This window comes from Rattus norvegicus, chromosome 5 (assembly GCF_036323735.1).
Source record: "Rattus norvegicus strain BN/NHsdMcwi chromosome 5, GRCr8, whole genome shotgun sequence".
Classification (NCBI taxonomy): domain Eukaryota; kingdom Metazoa; phylum Chordata; class Mammalia; order Rodentia; family Muridae; genus Rattus; species Rattus norvegicus.
Window position 1 is genome coordinate 29812298 of NC_086023.1, and position 21719 is coordinate 29834016.

Genomic DNA, 21719 nt, shown 5'->3' on the forward strand with positions numbered 1-21719 from the left:
CAACAAAGTTTCTTGTTTTTAAAGAATGAGGTAGTAAAAATTCCAAAGTCTACAGACTATCCACAGCCTCTTTTATATTTTATATTTTTTTGTTTGTTTATTTTGCTTTTTAGGAAAAACTTTAAAAATACACATCGATGCCTGGCATATAGACTGAATAAAAACAGGCTGGCAGAAGAGGGTTACTGACCCAAGCTTTGAGAGCATAGAACTTCCTTTTTGTGACTGCTCCTGCTCCTTTGACATAGGACCTCATGTAGATTAGGCTGGTTTAGAACGTGGGATTCTCCTGCCTTTGCCTTCTGACTACTAGAAGGATAGGGGTGAACCATGGTACTCAACTGAGGGGATCTGTCTCTTGACTTTTAGGGTATTATAGCTGTACTGACCATCTAACATGACACAATTAGTTTCTGTATTCAGAACATTTAAATATTAGCAGTTTCTGTTCAGATTGGTACAGTGCTACCAACTGCATTTTTGGAAATAATTCCAGGCTCTATTTGATTTACAGAGATCCCCAAGCCTGTTTGTTAGAGTTGAATTTTTTTTAAATTTTATTTATTTTCTTATACAATACATTCTCATGGCAGCTTCTTTTCCCTCCACTCCTCCTAGCTCCTTTCCAACCTCCCCTCTTCCCAGATTGACAACAATCCCCTGTCCCGCTAGAAAAGAGCAGGCCTCCCAGGGACATTAGCCAGATATGCTACAACAATATACATAAGTCCAGGCACAAACTCTCACTTCAAAGCTGAGTGAGGCAACCAGTAGGAGGAAAGGGTTCCAAAAGCAGTCAAAAGAGTCAGAAACACCCCACTCCTACTCTCAGGACCCCACCCCTCTACCCCCCGCCACCCCACACACACAAATAACAAGCCAGCATAACATGTTTGTACAGGACCTAGGCCAGACCCACGGAGGCTCTTCTGTGGTTGCTGCTTCAGTCCCTGTGAGCCCCCATGATCCCTGCTTAGTTGATTTGGAGGGGCTCTGCAGACTATGCTTTTCTGGTTTCCTCTATCTCTCTGACTCCTACAGTTTCTCTTCCCCCTCTTCCTTGGGGTTCTCTGAGCCCCAAGGGGATGGACCCAATGGAAACCTCCAGCCTGGGCATTCATTCTTTCCACCCAGTGTCTGACTATGGTCTTGGTATCCGCTCCCACTCTCTGAAGACTAGACCAAGCACTGATCTGTGGGGGTAGCAGACCATCATTAGGAATCATTTCATCGGTCTCCCCACAGCCCCACCAGGTTTAGTTTTTGAATCTTTGGTTTTTAAGGATACCTGATTCTTGAACTTGATTCTTTTTGAACGATTAAGGGCTAATCCTATTAATACTCTGGAGGATAATAATTTTAATTGTTTTACTTAGATAAGCCAAAATACTTTATTTTGGGATTCTGCTTTTGACCAAATAACTTTTCCATATTCTAGGACTGCGTATGTGTTGGCTGATGTCATGGATGATCAGTTGAAATCTATGTGGTTTACTCCATTTCAGGCTGAAGAGATCGATACAGATCTGGATTTGGTATAAAATAATTTTATTACTAACTTTTAGGAAAAGTTGATATTTCTGTTGACCTCTTTGTGTGTTGATAACATTGTAATAGTTTATATAATGTACACTTAAGGTCCATTTAAGGACAGTTTCATGTTATCCCTAAGACAGTCGCCCACTGTCCTACATTTTATTGGAATGTAGAACTCATCATTTTTATGCTATTCATTTTACTTTGGTCTAGGTAGTGATTTGTATTTTGAGATTATGATGAGGGAAATCATGACATTCTTGCATATGTCCTCTGGAGTTTCTTATGGTTTCTTTATGCTGCTGGAGCACAGAATGGCATATCTGACAAGACTGTTGGTCTGCATTGTGTTCCAGGAGAGGAATGCTGTGGCCTCTGCCCTGGGAATGTAGTTGGTATTAAGGATAGTGCTGTGAAGGCCCGGGCATCAGTGTACATGCAGGCTGTTGTGTGCTCCTCAGAGCGGCACTGCTGCGGCTGATGTTAGCCATGCTGTACTGTACCCGTGCATTCATTACCTTTTCCTTTATCCAAGGAATCTATTAGGTGTTATATTCCCTTGTCCAAAGGATTCTAGTGCTCATCAGGAGTACTGGAATGGAAGGGATGGGCTCCTTTGTATTTAAGATGTGTTTAGTGTATTGAGAGCTGCTTTTCCTTTAAGGAAAACACACACACACACACACACACACACACACACACACACACACACACACACACACAGTGTAGCTAACATTGCATTGAGGATTGGGTTTCCTATAAATGTTTTAGTGATTCGTACAGCTGTGCCGTCCAGTAAGCACTGTACAGAGATGGAAATGCTCTTTGCTTTCCTTCTTTGGTGCAGTAGCAGTGGCTTCATGTGACTCCTGGGAAATTAAAATGTAGGTGGTGTGACTGAAACACTGAATTTGGTTAGGCATGGTGACCTATACCTGTAATCTCAGTCCTAAGAAGGCAGAGGCAGGAGAATATCTGTGAACTCAAGGCCAGTCTGATCTACATAGTGTGTTCCAAGCATGCCTGGGCAGTATATGGTAAGAACCTCTCTCTAACAGTAAGCACTGAATTCTATTGTAGCTGAGTCTTAACTAATGTAACTTTAAGTACGCACACATGGGAGTTGGAGAGCTGGCTCAACAGCTGAGCACCTGATGCTCTTGTACAGGACTTTAGTCCTAGCATTTACACAGCAGCTCACAAGTACTGGTGACTCCAGTTGTTGGGAATCGATGCCCTCTTCTGACCTCTGTGGGTTCCAGGCACGTAATACATACCTCACATGTAGTGTGAGAAGTTGTTCAAGTTCAGGGGTGGCTCACACTTGAAATTACAGCACTAAAGTGACAAAATTGCTACAAATTTGAAGCCAGTGTGAACCACAAAGTCCTTTCTAGGCTATACTGAGCTACAGACAAAGACCTTGACAAGAATAAAAACGAAACAGGAGAAAACCCAAGCTTTCCTTTTGCACGGAGTATGAGGGTTCTTCAAGACGGGGTCTCTGTGTGGACCAGGCTGGCCAGAGATCTACCTGCCTCTACCTTCTGAGTGCTGGGGCTAAAGGTGTGCACCACCACCGCTCTGCTAAACTTTCTTTTTTAAACTTAAATAGGACTCTCTCACAGTGATAACTGTGACCATGGTTTAGAGAAAATTTAGACCTTGTAAGTAGCTTTAATTCTTGTTTCTCAGACATTAAGCATATATTAGAATGTCCTGAAGTGCATCAAGCTTTGGGAGTGTGCAGCACATAACCCTTTTCTAATGAATGTGGGCAACAATGCAAGGTGGCCATTGCATTGTCTCCAAAGTATGGAAATGTTCTTTGGGTATTCTGTCATTTGTATAGTATTTGTCCTGTGTTCCCTGTCACATAGCTGCTTTTTAGATTCCAGACCTGCAGCTTTGAGGAAGAATGCCGCAGAACAATTAGATGAATTTCTAGGGCTTTCTGTTTTTGTTGATACCGATGATGCTATTTCCTGAGCAGACAGAGGCAGATTTCTAACCCGCTCACCGTGAGAGTGAATTAGAATCGTAGGTAATGGCAGGTTCTGTAGTGAGAGTTACACACACTCTATTGTTTTCTCTTCTGCTTTTGTCACTGCAGGTAAAGGTTGACTTAATTGAGCTCTCGGAAAAGTGCTGCAGTGACTTTGACCTGCACTCAGAATTGGAGCGCTCCTTTTTGTCAGAACCGTCATCTCCAGGAAGAGCCAAGACCACGAAGGGGTTTAAACTAGGGAAGCATAAGCACGAGACGTTCATAACTTCAAGGTGAAATTCATAATACCGATGACCTTATTTCACCATACACATGTGACTGTAAACCCCTCCTCCCTTTTGAGACAGGAGTCCCTCTATTATGTAGCTCTGGCTATCTTGGAACTTACTATTTAGACCAGGCTCACCTCGAGCTCACAGAAATCTGCCTGCCTCTGCCTCCCAAAATCTGAGATTAAAAGTGTGTGCCATCTTGACTGGCATAAGTGCAATAAGAAGGTTTAAAGTGAGTAATTTCAGGAAGTGACTGGTGTATGCTACTGTTCTTTTATTGCTGCTGTTGCTGGAGGTTGAACCCAGGGCACTTGTAAGTCTTTGTGCTGTTCTTTCATTGATCAAGAAAGAGACTGGTTTGTTTAAAAATTATTGTTAGTCTTGCTGGGTGGTGGTTGTGTATGCCTTTAATCCCAGCACTCAGGAGGGAAAAGCAGGTGGATCTCTTGAGTTCAAAGCCTTCATGGTCTACAGAGTGAGTTCCAGGACAGCTAGGGCTACACAGACAAACCCTGTCTCAAAACAACATCAACAGAAATATTGTTTGTCTTATCAATAAGCAAGCGTATGATTTTTAGCTAGTTTGTTATATTATCACATAAAGTAATATTACTGGAACTGTTCCTATAATGGAATGCCAAACAGTGAACTTCCATTTTTATTATTATATTTTCATTGGAAATCTGAAAAAGAAAATGTTCCTCATAGAGTGCTTTTGTCTTAACAGTGGAAAATCTGAATACATTGAACCCGCCAAACGAGCTCACGTTGTGCCCCCACCAAGAGGCCGGGGCCGGGGAGGATTTGGCCAGGGCATCCGGCCGCATGATATTTTCCGTCAGAGAAAGCAGAACACGAGTAGGCCACCGTCTATGCATGTGGATGACTTTGTTGCAGCCGAAAGTAAAGAAGTGGTTCCTCAAGATGGAATACCTCCACCCAAACGGCCGCTCAAGGTCTCTCAGAAGATTTCCTCCCGCGGTGGATTTTCAGGCAACCGAGGAGGGCGGGGTGCTTTTCACAGTCAGAACAGGTTTTTCACACCGCCTGCTTCGAAAGGTAACTGCCTATCTGTGCTTTCTAGTGCGCTGCAGTGACGGAGTAGTAAACACAGGACAGATAGAATGGGCTCAGAGACTTCTCTCTCCCTACGGTTGAGCTCCCTTTGATGTGTTGTACATTTTGTTAGGGTGTTTTCTTCCTTCACTCCCTTCCTTCCTCCCTCCCTCCCTTCCTCCCTCCCTCCCTCCCTCCCTCCCTCCCTCCCTTCCTCCCTCCCTCCCTCCCTTCCTCCCTTCCTTCCTTTAAAGATTTATTTTATGTATGTGAGTAACTGTCACTGTTTTCAGACACACCAGAAGAGGGCATCAGATCCCATTACTTATGACTATAAGCCACCATGTGGTTGCTGGGAATTGAACTCAGGACCTCTGGAAGAGCAGTCAGTGCTCGTAACTGCTGAGCCATGTCTCCAGGTCCTTTCTTTCTTAACTATTTTCCTTTTTACACAGAGGGGGGAATAGTATTTTTGAGGCAGTGTCTCACAGTGTGGTCTGAATCTCACTATGTAGATCAGGTTCCAACTGCCTCTGCCTCCTGAGTCCTAGAATTAAAGATGTGTACTACCATACCAACTTGAAGAAAATTTTAATATATTTTATTTGTGTGGGTATTTTGCTTGTATGTGTGTCTGTACACTACATGTGTGCCTATTGCCCAGTGAGGCCAGAAGAGGGCATTGGATCTCTGAAGCTGGAATTAAAACGGGTGTGAACCACCATGTAGGTGCTGGGAATTGAACCCTGTCCTCCAGAAGAGCAGCCCGAGCCATCTCTCTAGCTCTCACAATGAAAATTTTATGTATCCCTCCTGAGTAACACACATATAGCATTTTCACAATCACTCCTCTCAACACTTTATTATTGCTCTCTCTATATATTTTTATCTTTTCTGTTTTCCATTCATGAGTAGTGTGTATGGGTATATATGTGCAGATGAGGGTAAAGGTATATATGGCTGCTAGAGATCTGTTGATATGATTGTTTGCCTCAAATGTTCTCCACCTTATATACTCATACAGAACCTTTCACTTGCCCCCAGGCATGTTGATTCAACTAGACTAGCTAGCTGCCATGGAACAGGGATCCCCTGTCACTGCCTCTCACAATGACGGTATTACAAGTGGGCCACCTATGCTTGCCCAATGTTTGTTTCTGTGTGGGTTAATGGGTCCAGAGTCAGTTCCTCATGCTTTTGTAGCTTGTTCTTTTCCCTTCTGTGCTGTCTCCATTGCTCTCTACATTGTCCTTCAGAGGCAGGCTGTTGCTGTGTAGTTCAGGCTAGCCTAGAACTCATAACTCTTCCAGGGCTGACCTTGCCACGTGCTGGACATGTACCGTTGTTCATGGTTTTTATTGTTCTCTTCTGTTTTAAATCCATGTTTATTTGTGTATGTGTCTATACACATGCACATATATGTATGCGCGTGCTTACAGAGTCGAGACTAGGCAGGCACTGAATCCCTTAGAACTGCAGTTAAGGACATTTGTAAGCTGCCTAACATGGGTGCTGGTATTATAAGTCTGGTCCTCATGATTGAACAGTAAGTGCTTTTTAACTACTGAGTAATCTCTCTATCCCCTATTTTCTTTTAAATGTATTAATTTGTTTTAAATTGTTTGAAGAGTTTAGACACGATACTTACAGATATTGCTCCTTTGTTTTTATACAAAGTGTTGCTATATAACAAGATTCATCCCGAACTTGTCATCCTCCTGCTTCAGCAAGTAGTGGCATTACAGGCTTATGTCCCTACACTGGTTTCAGAGATAATCAGCCCCTCCCCCAATCCCTATCATCTTCTTCCCTTACCTCTCTACTCTCTTTCACACACACTATTTTATTTGAGGCTGGGTTTTATGTATCCCTTATGTATTGTATGTACTGAGTCAGGCTTCAAATTCACTATGTAGTCAAGAAAATGTTGTCGTCTTTACCTCATGAGTGCTGGGGTGACCACAGGCATGTGTCATCACAACTCAGCCAGAAATGCCTCTTCACTAGTAACCCGCTGATGTGTTTTCATACCTGTTGAGTTAGGAAGGTGAGTGATGGGGACTCAGTTTGCATTAATAGAATCGTGTACACAGAAGGGCATCAGGAAGTGTGCTCAGGACTTCATCTAGTACTCTTGCATTATTAGCCCCATGCTGTCAGTGTCTGAGAACTCACTTTTACAGAGGAGAAAGTAGGTGGCAGAATAGTGTTTGAGGCAAGACGGTCTGGTGCTGTAGTCGTCCTGCTCAGTGTGCAGATGCTTAGCGTCTCTTGTATCACCCTTGAAGGTTAACAAGAGCCTGTCAGATTCCCATTGGTCGAGCTAGATAGTGGGCTGTGATGTGAGTAACCTGAACCTCCGCTCTCGGGAGTTAGAAGGTGGGAAGACTGCAGGTTTGAGGTTGGTCTGACTATTACATGGCGAGACCCTTACACAAAAACCTCCCACACAGGGGAGGCAATCCAGGTGTGAGATCGGTTTTGATAGTGTCCTTTGTGTTTAGGAAACTACAGTCGTCGGGAAGGAACAAGAGGCTCCAGTTGGAGTGCTCAGAATACTCCGAGAGGAAATTATAACGAAAGCCGAGGGGGCCAGAGCAACTTCAACAGGGGCCCTCTTCCGCCATTACGGCCACTTAGCTCCACAGGTACATGTTCCTCCCCACTGTTTCTGATGAGAAACCCCTTCCTTTCAAGTTGTGAAGCTCATTCCCTTTTGTTTTGGGAGAGACTTATTTAAAGTTAGGTATATCAGGGAATGAAACTTAATTGCTAGTGTAATCTGAGTGTTTTATCTGCATGTACATCAGAGCTCATTACAGATGGTGTGAGCCACCATGTGGTTGCTGGGAATTGAACTCAGGACCTCTGGAAGAGCAGTCAGTGCTCTTAACCGCTGAGCCATCTCTCCAGCTCCGCTAGTGTAATCTGAAATGTCTCATGATGACGGGCCATATTTAAAAAACAAATTAGTTGCTATGGTGCCTTTTGAACTGCAAAGTATTTTGATACCAAAAGTGGATACTGTTCTATGTACAATATTGATTCTTGTTAGATGTAGCTTTGGCTTTAAATGGGCATTCTAAAAATGAGTTCTCTTTTTAAAAAAGTGTGTGTGGGGGGGGGGGGGGGGTGGAGGAAGGATGGAAGACTCTAGATTCCCTAGAACCAAAGTTGCCTGACGTGTACTGGGAAGGCGTGGATGTTCAGTCTTCTGAAGGAGCAGCAAATGCTCTTAACCACGGAGCTATCTCTGCAGCTCTAAAATGAGTTTTATTTGGGATATAATTCTCAAAAGTCACAATTAACCTGTTTAAAAGTATAAGCACTATACAACAGGCAAGGAGAGGATGTTGAACTAAAAGTGGTCTTGGTTTTCTTTCCTAGGTTACCGCCCTAGTCCCCGGGATCGAGCTTCTCGGGGCCGTGGGGGGCTCGGACCGTCCTGGGCCAGTACAAATAGCGGCAGTGGAGGCTCACGAGGAAAGTTTGTTAGTGGAGGCAGTGGTAGAGGCCGTCATGTACGGTCCTTTACTCGATAGACGTGCTCTTGGGAACACCCCAAGTAAATGGACATTTCATGAGGACAAAAAACAGACAGACCTTGAAGGACCAATTTAGACTTAGCAGTTATATCTGGATTCATCTGAGAGAATATTTTTATCTGAAGAAAGCAGATTTTGTTTGATACTTAATGAGATTTCAATAAAAATCCAAACTTTGTATATATGTTTGTATATATTTTTCCCATTTTTATATGGTATTTATTTAGAAAATTTCTAGGTAGAAAGAGGAAAACTAAATAATTTGTTTTGTATTTTTCTTGCTTATACTATAGATATTTCCAAACTTTCTTCGCCTGTGACACCCTTTAGTGTGTCTCAGGGATTTTTTCACAGTGTCCCTAGGCCAAAAGCAAACTTAATACTTTTGTTTATTAAACAGTTAGGTCCAAGCAACCGAAGACTTTCCACCATCACCACTAGTAACTGGACACCACTCGCTCAAGGCCTCACCCTTGGAAACAGCAGCCTTCCCTGTCCGGGTCCCCGAGCAGTACTGTTTATCACACTGCTGAACATTTGTCACAGTTGTGTGCTGTCATGGAAAGTCATCCAGTGCTACCCACGCTGAAAATGTGAACTACCTCAAACTAGTAGTTTGTGTGGTCCAGCAGATGTTGCTGTTTCCTCAAAAATTCAAAACGCTCATGCTCATTTACGAAGGTGCCCACCACACAGTTTAGTCATCATCATTGCTGCACCAGAAGAAGCAAAACACCTCCTTATGTTAGAGAGAAATGCAGACTTTGCTTCAAGTTTGGACCTACTGATGCTATTTTATAACATAGTTATTTAAAGCCTAAAAGTTGGCTTATCCTAATATGGTTATTTTGGGAATCAAGCATCTACTTTATATTCAGAAATAAAACTTATAACTTTGACCAAGGAGCCATATTTCCCCCAAGATATGTCTTAATTCATTGAGCCTATATACATGGCATAAAATATAGAGTTCTCTTAAACAAAACTAAGTGTATGAGTCTCATTCCATCCCAACAGCCTCTGTTCTGGGGAATCACTTGAGTGCATTTAATATCTGTTTATTAGGCAAAAAGGCCTTGAAAAGTTCAGCTTTAGAATTGAGGGTTTAGCTTACTGGTAGAAGTACTTGCCTAGCATGTGTGATAACCACTAGAAGTGTGTATGTGTGTGTCTCTATGTGCACGTCTTTGTGTATGCACATGCATATGTGCGTGCGTGCATGCACGCATACATGCATGTGCATGGAAAGTTCAGCCGTAAGGATTCTGATGCTTATGTACAAGGTGATGAAAATTTTCTTAATAGTCTGGAACAATTCAAGCTCTTAGTCTGCTCACGCTGCTATAACATAGTTAAATAGATTAGATGGATAGTAACAAAAATCTCTTAGTTCCATGGTCAGGCCTTTGGTATAATCAGGTTCTGGTGAGGCACTCCTTGAAGATTTTTCACATGCTCTTTCTGTAGTTGAGGACCTCTTCTATCATGGACAGATGGTTTAAGGAGTTTGCCAACCTAGATTTTGAATCGTATTTCTACACCATCTGAATCAAGTACCTACCTTTCTCCACTCATAGCATCAGAATGTACCTCTTTTGCTGGGCTGTAGAGTGAATGGCACATCTGTAAGGAGTCTTGACTTCTTTTCTCATTTATTTGAACCCTGCATTTAGGATATTTTCAGTTTGTATCAGTTTGTGTCTGTACTGTGATGGTTAGTGTTGTCCACTTGATAGTATTTAGAATTACGGGAGGTCCTGGGGTCTCTGGATAAGCCGGATGGGGGATAATTTAAATTAATTACACTGCAGTAGGATTACTAGCCATCATGGTTGGCACAGTTCCCTGGGTGAGATCCTGCCTGGACCACAGAAGTAGAGAAAGGAGATGAATGCTAGCAGGCTATGTAGAATGTAAGGATTAATTCACCATGTAGAAATAGAATTCCAAACACCTATTGTGATTTGTCATTTCAAAAATGAGTCAGATGTGCATGTACATTTAGATCCGTGTATAACTGCACTTCTTCAGAATGAGTGACTATGAGTGTATTTTGTCTCAGTGATGTATATGTTTACATTAGACATTTCAGTGGTGTCGTTTGGTATTTGGGAATTAAAGCTGCAGAATATCTTTGGGGACAAAGTTAATTTCATCTCTAGCACAAATAGAGGATAGGATCATTTGTATTCATTCCATAAAAATAGAAAATACTAAAATACTGATGGGCAGGATTGGGGATTTAGTTCAGTGGTAAAGCACTTGCCTAGCAAGTACAAGGCCCTGGGTTCGGTCCCCAGCTCCGAAAAAAAGAAAAAAGAAGGAGTTTGTAAAAACTGATGGCCTTTATTTTAGACTTGCTGGTATTAGTTTCAGACAGTAGAAGTTCAGTTAGGTTAGTTTTATTGTACAAAACCTTGGGAAAACCTCCAAGATGCAATCAAAAGATAGAACTTGTCTCCTGAGCTTGTCTCAACTTGTCTTGGTGCCTTAGTTCAGTCCTTAATATTAAAGCAAGGTATTGGCTTCTTTTTATGCTTTATTTACTTATTGTATGTCGGTCTGCGTGATGTATGGGGGTCTGTGCCACAGCATGTCTATGTAGGTCAGAGGGCAACTTGGTAGAGTTGGCACTTCCTTTCTGTGAGTTCTGGGGATCAAACTCAGGCTTGGCAAGCTCTTTACCCACTGAGCCATCTTACCAGCCTAAAGCCAGGTATTTTCTGCCTTTGCCAGGAAGTGTACAATGTATTGAAGACAATGACTGCATAAACAGTGAACTTAAAAAGAGAAATAATAAAATCTTAGGTTATCAGTATGAAATGACCCAGAATTCTTAAGTAATCCAACCAGTACATTTCAATGTAATTGTATTATAGGTGTTTTACAGTAGCTAACTTCAAAATAGCTAAATAGGTATAATGGGAGAGCATCTTGATGTCACACTTTTATAATTTCAGACTAATATCCTTTTTTGGAACTATATATGGAGGCAAAGATGGAAAATAATGCACTTTTTAGTTTCGTAAATTTAGGACTGGGTGTGGTGGTAGACATTTCTAATCTCAGTACCTGGGAGGCCGAGGCAGGCAGCAGTGGGTTCCAGGTGACATAACGGGACCCTGTATAAACAAAATAATTTTAAAGGAAGTAATGCAGAGATGTTAAAGGGGCCATAAAAGCCCATAGTCTAGAGAAATGACACAGGCTGAAATACTAGCAGAGTAGCAAATGGAAGGCAGCAGGTGAGAGCTAGGGAAGAGGCCAGTTGACACCAGTTGATACCAGTGGGGGGGGGGGCAGCTAAACAATGGGAACTTTACAGTGATAGGTGGGAGGTCTGAACTTCCCACCTGCTTCATAGAATTACAAAGTTTTTGTGGTAAATAAGACCTATGGTTGTAACCATTTTCTTAAAATCTTTAAAAAAAATAAATGTATGTGTGGATATTGTGCACTCAAGTGCAGATGCCCAGGGTCAGAGGTAAAGGGTCCTGGAGTTGTGAGATACAGGCAGTTGTGAGCTACTCTGTAGTGGTCCTGGGAACCAAACTTATGTCCTCCAAGATTTACAGCAGCAAGTATTCCTAACCACTGAGCCATCTTTCAGCCCTTCTTGTTTTTTAAAAAAAAAAAAAAAAGTCTGGTTGTAGGCACCTTTCACTGCTGAGCTCTCTCTGGCCCTGTCCTTAATTTTTGACATAGGGTCTCTGACTGAAACTGGAGCTCACTGATCTTAGTGTCTCTATCTCCCTGGCACTTAGATTCCGTGTGAGTCACTGCACCTGACATTGTGTGGGTGCTAGGGATCCAAACTCTGGTCCTAATGATTGTGTGGCAAACACTTTCCCAGCTGAGCCAGCTTCCAAATCTGTGAAATGTAACTTTTGACAACGTGGTTATTGTTAGCGTGTCATTTACATTTTGGAGGTTTTAAAATAAATTTTTGCACACTTTTCATTTTCAAGCAAAATAAAATAGTGAAATGTAGTTACTTTGTTTTGCACTGCTTTCTTTGTTTTATTTTGTTTCCCTCTCTGACAGGGTCTTGCCTTGTAGTGTGGCCAGGCCTCTAACTTGGAATCCTTCTACCGTCCAAATGCTGGGATTACAACCATGTCATGAAAACACCATACATACACATACCAGAACCAACCAACAAACCAAAACCAAACCAAAATGAAAAACCAACTTTTAAAACATGTTCTGAAGGTAGTAAGTAAATTTTGAACAAGAGCTCAAGTTGGCAAACAGTTCTCAGTGCTGGCTCTTGTAAGCCAGACTGGGAATACTTTGGGACTGCTTTGAACTAAAGCAACCTAATAGCTCTCTTTAAGTCTGCAGCTGCTAGAAACTGCTTTCTCTAGGGATGATGTTAGATGGCTAAATGCTCTGGAATGGTGCAGTTGCTATTTACTCTGGCTAAATATGTCTTCTGAGCAACTCCAGAAGCATGGAAAGCTATTAAAAGCTATTAGTAACTTTTTTCTTGAAGCTTATTTTGGTGGAAATCTAAGAAAATTAGTAGTTGAGAAGAGCTATGTGCTAATCCTGGTTCTGTGATTCATTAACTTACTGTGTGATATAAATAAATGAAATTATCCGAAGCCCTTTTTTTTTCTTTTCTTTTTTCTTTTTTCCCGGAGCTGGGGACCGAACCCAGGGCCTTCCGCTTGCTAGGCAAGCGCTCTACCACTGAGCTAAATCCCCAACCCCTCCGAAGCCCTTTAAAAACATATTCTGACCAGACAGTGGTGGCACACGACTTTAATCCCACTGCTTGGGAGGCAAGGGAAGAAGCAAGTGGAGATCACTGTGTTCTAGAACAACCAAAGCTATGCAGAGAAATCCTGTCTTGAAAAAAACCAAAGCAAACAAAAACGCCAGCATACATTCTGAAATATAAGACAACTAAGAATGCATGTGGTGGAGAGGAAGTCTGAATTAGAAGAGACACACTACGGGTATATTAATGTAAAATTCGGCCCCTCAGAATTGAATGCAGTGGTTAAGAGACAAAAGGGATAGTACACAGAGACTAAAAGCAGACGTCCAGTCCCTCGTCGGTAGACATGTTGGGCTGTGATACGGATGTTGGTTAACAGGTTGACTAACACTGTCAATAACAAATTCGGAGTTTCCAGGAGAAGAGGAATTAGGTTTGATTTTCTATAGCACAAAAGTCAATGGCAATGTATGATGTAGTTTGAAGTGACTAGAGGCAGGCATGGGGGCTGAGGCAGGAGGAGTGTAAATCCAAGGTCTGCTTGGGCAACATAATACAACTGCTGAGTATTGGCTTTTTAGTTAAATCAGCCTTACTTCCCTTTTAAAAAGCTGGTCACTGCAGGAGGCCAGCGACAGCCCGAAGAAATCATATGCCCTACACTCCCACCCCACCCCACCCCCTTCCTAGAACAGAGGTAAGCAGTTTGGACTATGGTTTTGCAGCCCCCAGTTTACATTCTTAGCCATGTAGGCTGTGGCAAACTAAATCACTTCCCACCAGCCTCCCCCGACCCTGCCTCACTAACTACAAAGGTCAATATCCTCTTGTTTGGGGCACTTTCTCTGAAAGCTTTCTTCTTGGGGCCTCCCTCACTACATCATTCTGTCCAGGATGGCTCTCTCTGACTCTTATTCTGAGCTATCCATTTCAATGAAGTTCTCCAGGCTTTAGGGGGAAGCTTCTCTTTTCCTTATGTTGTTTCTGATACACTGCACTGCAACCTTTGCCATGCTCCTCCACTGGGAGCCCCTCATAGTGAGGCCCTTTCTCTAATAGACATTCCTGAAGGGCAGTTATGTGTCAGCTCCTTTGACAAACCAGCCTGTTGTGTTGCTCTTCTCTTAACAGTCCTGAGCCATATTTTCTTAAAAAACAAAAACAAAAGGGTGGTAGTACAAGCTCAAGGCCAGCCTGGACTACAAAGGGAGTTCTAGGACAGCCATGACTACAGATAGCTTGTCTAGGGGTGTGTGACAATGTGTGTGTGTGTGTGTGTGTGTGTGTGTGAGAGAGAGAGAGAGAGAGAGAGAGAGAGAGAGAGAGAGAGAGAGAGAACTAGAAAGGGGATTGAGAACTTATTACATTGTCTGCCTTGTACTTAAAGTTTAAAAGGGGGCAAGTAGTGGTTGGAGACATGGCTCAGCGGTTAAGAGCTCTGACTGTTCTTGCAAAGGACCTGGGTTTCATTGCCAGCACCCACATGGTGGCTCACACCCGTCTGTGACCCCAGTTCCAGGGTTTCTAACACCCTCATACAGGTATGTAGACAGATAAAGCAGCAATGCACATGAAATAAAAATAAGCTATATAAAAATGTCTGTATTTAATTTTTGCACCTGTAGCTTTTCAGGTGAAGCGAAATGGTAACTGTGAAGAAGAAACTTTAGTTCATACTCAGAAAGCTAGAAGCAGTTTTAGCAGGAGGTTGCATAGTAGGGTGACTGCAGAGAGAGTTGTGTACAGTATAATCCCAAAAAGCCAGAAGGAAGGGTTTTGAAAGTTTTCACCTTAAAAAAAATAGACATTTAAAGAGGTAGATGTGTGGGGTTGGGGATTTAGCTCAGTGGTAGAGCGCTTGCCTAGGAAGCGCAAGGCCCTGGGTTCGGTCCCCAGCTCCGAAAAAAAGAACCAAAAAAAAAAAAAAAAAAGAGGTAGATGTGTTTAACCTGATTGTACAGTACACACACAAGTACAGGCATCTCACAGTGCCCATTAATATGTAGAATTTCTGTGTCTATATGCTATTTTAACAAGAATATTTACTTACCTATTTGTCTATCTGTCTGCTTGCTCTTTGACATAGCCTTGCTATGTAGTCCAGGCTGCTCTCTTCTGATGATCCTTCTGCTTTAACCTCCTGAGTGTTGGGATTATAAGTGTGTGCAGCATACCTGGCTTAAATGTACTTTTCTTGATTTGTTTGTTTGTTTGTTTTTAAAGACAGGGTTTCTTCGTGTAGTCCTGGTTGTCCTGGAACGCACTCTGTAGACCAGACTGACCTTGAACTCGAAGAGATCCGCCTGCCTCTGCCTCCTGAGGGCTGGGATTAAAGGTGTGCAACTGGCTTGGATTTACTTTTCTAAAAGCCAAATAGCATATCCCCTCAAAATGTAAAGCTTGATCCATGATACAGAGACTTATAAGCAAAGCAAAAAGGAGAATGCACACAAGAGGTGGTTGTAGGGGACTCAGAAACTCAAGGTCTTCCTTCCCAGGCTGTGAGAGTCCATTTCAGAGACGATGTGGGGAGAAAGCACTGCAGGGTAACTCAGTCTTCACCCATGCTTGTGACTTTTCACAGACCTTCTGCGATGTGCATGCCAATAAGTGCATACGTAAGATAGAAATGCACATGAAGATATTTCTGAAGTTACTAGACAGGTGTTTTGATCCCTTCTTTGAAAGGAAGGAGGCTTTTTGGGGGGGAAGACTAAAGTAAGCAGGTAGCTACCTTGGCAACCCAGATAACTTCAGTGAATGTTCTATCATTAGCTTCGATTTCCTTTTTTTTTTTTTTTTTTTTTTTGCCTTGCTTAAATCTGAACGATACTGTTTTTGAGCTGAACTCAGAGTGACAGAGAAAATTGGTTTCCCATAAAATTAGTTTCCCTTACAGCCCGTTGGGTTTACTCTGTCCCTAGCTAAACTCTTGTTAATACTCTCAGCTGCATCCTGGGCCATGGTCAAGAGAGGACATGTGGAAGAATGGATATGATTTTCTGACAGCCCGTAGAAAAGGAGGCACCATAGCAACTGCTGAGTAGAGGCAGCAGACAACAACTTCCCCCACCTAGAGCAGCCAGAGGGGACTCCACTCAGGTGAAGCTGGGATTCTTGATTTGTCATAGAAAATAATTTCAGAAGTCAGTCTGAAGCCAAGTTTTAGTTTATTAAGGGATCTTAACATAGATTTAAGCAAGTCTTTAATTGAAATAGTAGCTGTTAGGGACATAAGTGTGGGTGTGGACATCTCAAGAGAAAAATATGCGAGGCTGGTGGCTTCTGAAGTTACACTGATCAAAGGTTTCTAAAAACCTGTGTTTTTGGAGGAAGGGTTTACTTAAGTTTTATGTGTATAGGTGTTTTGCGGGCATTTATGTTGGTGCCCTACATGTGTGCAGTGTTCGAAGAGGCCAGAACAGGGTGCTTTTTAATTTTGGTCAAACTTGTATAAAATCCAGCGAATGACCTTTAAACACTCTCTTTTCAAACGTATCTAACTCCAACTCCAGATTTTTTTAGGGCAGAAAGATTGGTGTTATTGTAGCATTTGGAAGTTCTTTTGGGTAATGCTTTGAATGATACCACGACCTTGTCTACGATACTTTATAAATAGTGTTTTTTTTTTAAATCAAAAGGAGCCTTTCTCTTTTTCACGAGATTCCATAATCACGCATTTGTTTTTCTACTCCTAGAACTTAAAAGGGCTTGTAAAAGATTCTGCAATTACTACTCAGTGTCACTTAAATAACAGGATTTCATGTACCTCAGTGATGCACACACTTCTACGATCCGAATCATAATTTACTGATTTAAGTTGTGAGGTTTGTCGCTTCAGCTAGAATCTGAAGACTGGAACCAAACCCATAGGTTTTGGATCTAAGCAGTCAACCGGAACCAACCCTAGATGCAAGTAAAAGGAAGTGCAAAGGTTCCAGAGTTCCGACAGTCGTCCAATCAGAGTCGGGGGACGGAACCGGCGTGGTGGTGCGCATGCCCGGCGCCGGGTCGGCGGTTGGCTGTATGAAGGCGGGAAGCTCGAGCTGGCCGGCCTAAGGCATTGCTACTTGCTGCCGGGTGCTCGCGGTTTCAGTCAGCTTGCCGGGTAAGTCTCTGCCGCGGAGACCCGGGGTGGCGCGTGCGGTGCCTGGTGAAGGATGGCGCAGGTCCTGGGAGAGCGGGGCGGCCAGAGCCCGGGCGCTGGCTGGCTTGGGGCGGGACAGGGGGCGGGTCCTGCGGGGTCGCGGGGGCCGGGGCCCGCGAAGCCGCCTGGGGCCTGAGAACAGCAGGTGTCAGCCAAGGGGTTGTAGAACTATCCAGCGCCTTTCCTAGACGATGCACTTACCGACTGGTTCTCTCTGCTCCCTGCTTCCAAAAACAAACAAACAAACAAACCATTTACATTAATTATGGAGGATTTTGTAGGAAGGTGGACTGGAGTCCCGAAGCCTAAGGAGAATTTACAGTTTGAAATGGAAATCTTTGGCTACAAGCCAGAAAGCTGAAACAGCAAGGGAGGTCTTTTGCTGGCTGGTGGGGTTTTATTTATTTTCTAGCATCCTAGAGTTTGCCACACCCTTTCCTCAGTGAAGTCCAGAGGAAGGCAGAGATTCTGGCTACGATCCTGTAGGCAGAACTACATCCCTCTGTCTTTCCCTTTCATGGGACCTTTGTTGTTTCTACTTTCTACTTTCTTAGGATTTTGTGGATTAAACAGGCAACAGTAATTATAAGTAATAATATTACAGAAAGTATTGAGTACTGTGCACCAAGCTTTGCTCTAAATTCTTAAAATATTTCATCTCACGGTTGCATAGTTGTATGCTTAAGTGTGATTAAGAGTGATTAAGACACAGGAGAAAACACATGCATTTAAGCTAACTGCAGAATCACCTGCTGGGAAAGTCATTGGTGCACAGTAATTAAGGCACACACGATGTGTTCCTGATCTCAGCCTAGTCTGGTCGTTTTCCTGGGGTGACCTTATCTTAGCCAAAGATTCAGTCAGGTGCACGAAATCCTAGCATTTCAGTAGAGATGCCAAGTGGCTTTATTTCTAGGGCGTGTAAAAAAGGTCTCCGCAAAACTAGTTTACAAACCAGCTACAGCCTGGCAGGAGATAGAAGATCTCAAGTTCAAAGCCAGTCTGGGACCTACAGAGAGCCCTTGTCTCAGAAAACAAAACAAACTAGTAAAGATGTCAGTATTTGTGGGGAAATAAACTGATTTCTGTAGTTTACTTTAAAATGCACCAACAGATTAGATCAACAGACCACCAGTTTCATAATTTGATTTAAGATTTTGCTAGTAATGATGGTTTGTATTTGAAGGAACCACAGAGCACGACCTCCACCCAAATCTTTTAAACTAGTAAAAACTGACATCAAACAGTTAACGTATTTCACTTTAACATTAATGAAGCTGAATGTCCAGCTATCAATGCAACGATGGACTGTTTTTGAATATAAGAAATAATGGTATATTTGAAAATTGGTGGCATTTCAGATATAACAAAATATGATAAATTTAACCAGTCTAGTTTATTATAAAGATAACATCATCTTTGTGGGAAATTTGAAATTTGTAAAGAACTCAGAATAAAATCACTTGTTATTTCTAACATGTAGAGATAATAAGTGTTTTCATGTCATAGGTGCTAGTCTTATCATGAAATTCATTTATATTTCTTAAAATTTTATTTGTATTTATCTATTTGTGTGTGTGTGTGTGTCTGTGTGTGTGTGTGTGTGTTTCAAGACAGGGTTTCTCTTTGTAGCCTTGCCTATCCTGGAACTAGCCCTGTAGACCAGGCTAGCCTAGAACTCACAGAAATCCCCCTGCCTCTGCCTTCTGTGTGCTGGGATTAAACTAGTGTACCACTGCTGCCACCGCCACCTGGCTTGGATTTCTATTTTTAGATCAATTTCTAACAAACTTCTTTTTGGAGTGGGAAACAATGGGGCAGTTTTATTGCCGCATGAAGAGTGCCTGGGGAGTGGACATATTCGAGGGGCCTAAGCTGTTAGTTGGGACATGCGGAGTGCTCCTAAGGATAAGGTAGAATTAAAGAAAAAAGCGTCCCAGCTTCATCAGAGGAAAGAGTGGTCAGAGTCTAGAGGAAAAGAGAACTCGTCTAGGTGGAGGAGCCGACTCAGAATGTTAGGAGCTCGTGGAGACTGTTCCATTGTGAACATGGGTGGATGATTTATCCATCTAGTGCTGTTATGGATAAGTGGCTCTTTTTTTTTTTTTTTGCTATAAGTGGTACTAAAGTACTTGTACATAATCATTTAAGCATATTTTTGATACTTCTTTATAAAAAGAGTCAAATTTCTGAGTTAACCAAATGATTTTGGTAACTATGTATATGCTGGGCAGTGTTTTGTAAAATTGCAGCGAAGACTAGCTGCTCCCAGCTTGCGCTCACTGGAGCGCTCGCGCTCTCGCTCTCTCTCTCTCTCTCTCTCCCTCTCCCCCTCTCTCTCTCTCCCTCTCCCCCTCTCCCTCTCCCTCTCCCCCCTCTCCCTCTCCCTCTCTCTCTCTCTCTCTCTCCCTCTCCCCCTCCCTCTCCCCCTCCCTCTCCCCCTCTCCCCCTCTCCCCCTCTCCCCCTCTCCCTCTCCCCCTGTCTCCCTCTCCCCCTCCCCCCCCCCTCTCTCTGAGGTCCAAGAATCCATTGGTTGTTCAGTCCATGGCTGGATGTCTCAGCTGGTCTTCAGTGTATGCTGAGTACACCGGAATGCCAGTGAAGGGATGAACTAACCAGGGAGAGAGGGGGAGGGGGAGGGGGAGAGCCGGCACAAAGAGCAAACTTCCTTCTTAGACCTGGATTAAAGGTGTATCTTCCCACTTCAAAATATCAAGATTAAATGTGGGTCTTCCTATGTCCCATGATTTAATTAAGGAAAAAACCTCTCACAGTTGTACCAGCCACTTGGCTTTCAGTTAATTCTAGATGTAGTTAAGTCGACAACCGAGAATCCTCACGGTTCCCGAGGCAATGTGTATAAATAGAACATTATATCTAGTTCCAGAGGGTTAGAGATTGTGACCATCGTGGCAAGGGGCATGGGAGTAAGTAGGCAGGCTGCTGTGTCCTTGGAGGAGCAGTAGCTGAGAATGGCTTGATTTTCAACCACAGGAGGAAAGACAAAGGAATGGTGCTGGCTTTTGAAATCTCAACCCCAGCCTCAGTGTTACACCTCCTCCAGTAAGGACACATCCACTAATCTTTCCCAAACAGTTCCTCACCATTCTTATTCAAACCATTACAACAATGATGAAGAAAACACACAGGATTGCTGTTATGTGTTTTATTTATTTATATTTTTGTTGTTTTTGAGTTACAGTTTTTCTCGGTAGATCTGACTGTCCTGGAACTTGCTCTGCAGACCAGGCTGGCCTTAAACTCATGGGGATCCACCTGCCTCTGCCTTCTGAGTGCTGAGATTAAAGATGTGAGCCACTATGCCCAATCCCTTTTTCTTTTGGTTTGTGCATAGGTGTGTGTGTGTGTGTGTGTGTGTGTGTGTGTGTGTGTGTGTGTGTTACTTAAGTGTGTGTGTCATGGCCAGAAGTTGATGATGTGATCTCTTTCTCATTTATCCATCTTATTTTTTGAGATGGTTTCTCACTAATCTTGGGGTTTTGGCTAGGGCAGCTGGCTAGCAAGCCCCGGATTTACCTCTCTCTGCCTTTCTGGAGTTACTGACTCATGCTGCCTCCGCAGTGACTGTTACATGGGTATTGAGAATTCCCAATTTAGGTCCTCATGTTTATGCATAACCACTTTATTTACTGAACCATCTCCCCTACTCCACGTTTTCTAAGGATTATTTCTCTCTTTATAAAAGATTATTTTTATTTATTTTTATTTGTTAGATTTATTTATTTTTATGTATGTGAGTACACTGTCGCTGTCTTCAGATACACCAGAAGAGGGCAACAGATCCCATTACAGATGGTTGGGAGCCACCATGTGGTTGCTGGGAATTGAACTCAGGACCTCTGGAAGAGCAGTCAGTGCTCTTACCCACTGAGCCATCTCCAGCACAGATTATTTTATTTTATATGTATAATTATTTATCTCCATGTGTGTATGTGTACTTTGGTGCTTTCAGAAACCAAAAGAGGGGTCAGATCCTCTGGGACTGGGGTTACAGACATTTGTTCTAGTCATGTTCACGGACGGTTTCTGTTTTGGTGTTTTTCAGGTTAGTGTTGTTGAAGATGAGACGTTCTGCAGCACCAAGCCAGGTGCGGGGAAATTCCTCTAAAAAAGCAAGATTTGTACCTCCAGGAAGAAGTACTACAGGTGTGAGTAAGGAGATTTCGATGAGTCCAGAGGCAAAACTGGTTCAGGTAAATTGAAGAAGGGGATTATAATGTCACCCACCCACCCATCTCCTAAAACTAGGTGTGGTGCCTTATACCTGAAATGTAGCCCTTTGGAAGGCTGAGACAGGAGGATTACCATAAGTTCAAAATTAGCTTAGGCTTCATAATGAGTTCAGGCCGGCCTGTTCTGTATAGTGAGACTGTCAAAAACAATCAAACAAATAAAATGAAAGGAACC

General features: G+C 42.8%; 2 protein-coding genes across 5 annotated transcripts in view; both read left to right on the forward strand.

The window, feature by feature from the left end:
- Positions 1 to 9733, forward strand: part of Virma (vir like m6A methyltransferase associated) — a 63502-nt gene extending 53769 nt beyond the window's left edge. Inside the window, exons 20-24 of one of the 2 annotated variants that reach the window (XM_063287575.1) lie at positions 1439 to 1535; positions 3650 to 3816; positions 4544 to 4875; positions 7377 to 7520; positions 8260 to 9402. In XM_063287575.1, coding sequence (XP_063143645.1) covers positions 1439 to 1535; positions 3650 to 3816; positions 4544 to 4875; positions 7377 to 7520; positions 8260 to 8414 — 895 coding nt within the window. In that variant the 3' untranslated portion in view covers positions 8415 to 9402. Of the gene's footprint in view, positions 1 to 1438; positions 1536 to 3649; positions 3817 to 4543; positions 4876 to 7376; positions 7521 to 8259 lie in introns of both variants that reach the window. The other variant, NM_001107915.1, reaches the window with a different exon arrangement.
- Positions 9734 to 17167: 7434 nt separating this feature from the next.
- Positions 17168 to 21719, forward strand: part of Rad54b (RAD54 homolog B) — a 72503-nt gene continuing 67951 nt past the window's right edge. The window contains 2 exon segments of one of the 3 annotated variants that reach the window (NM_001191755.3): positions 17168 to 17251; positions 21358 to 21505. In NM_001191755.3, the coding sequence (NP_001178684.2) occupies positions 21374 to 21505 (132 nt within the window). In that variant the 5' untranslated portion in view covers positions 17168 to 17251; positions 21358 to 21373. 3 annotated transcript variants of the gene reach the window in all.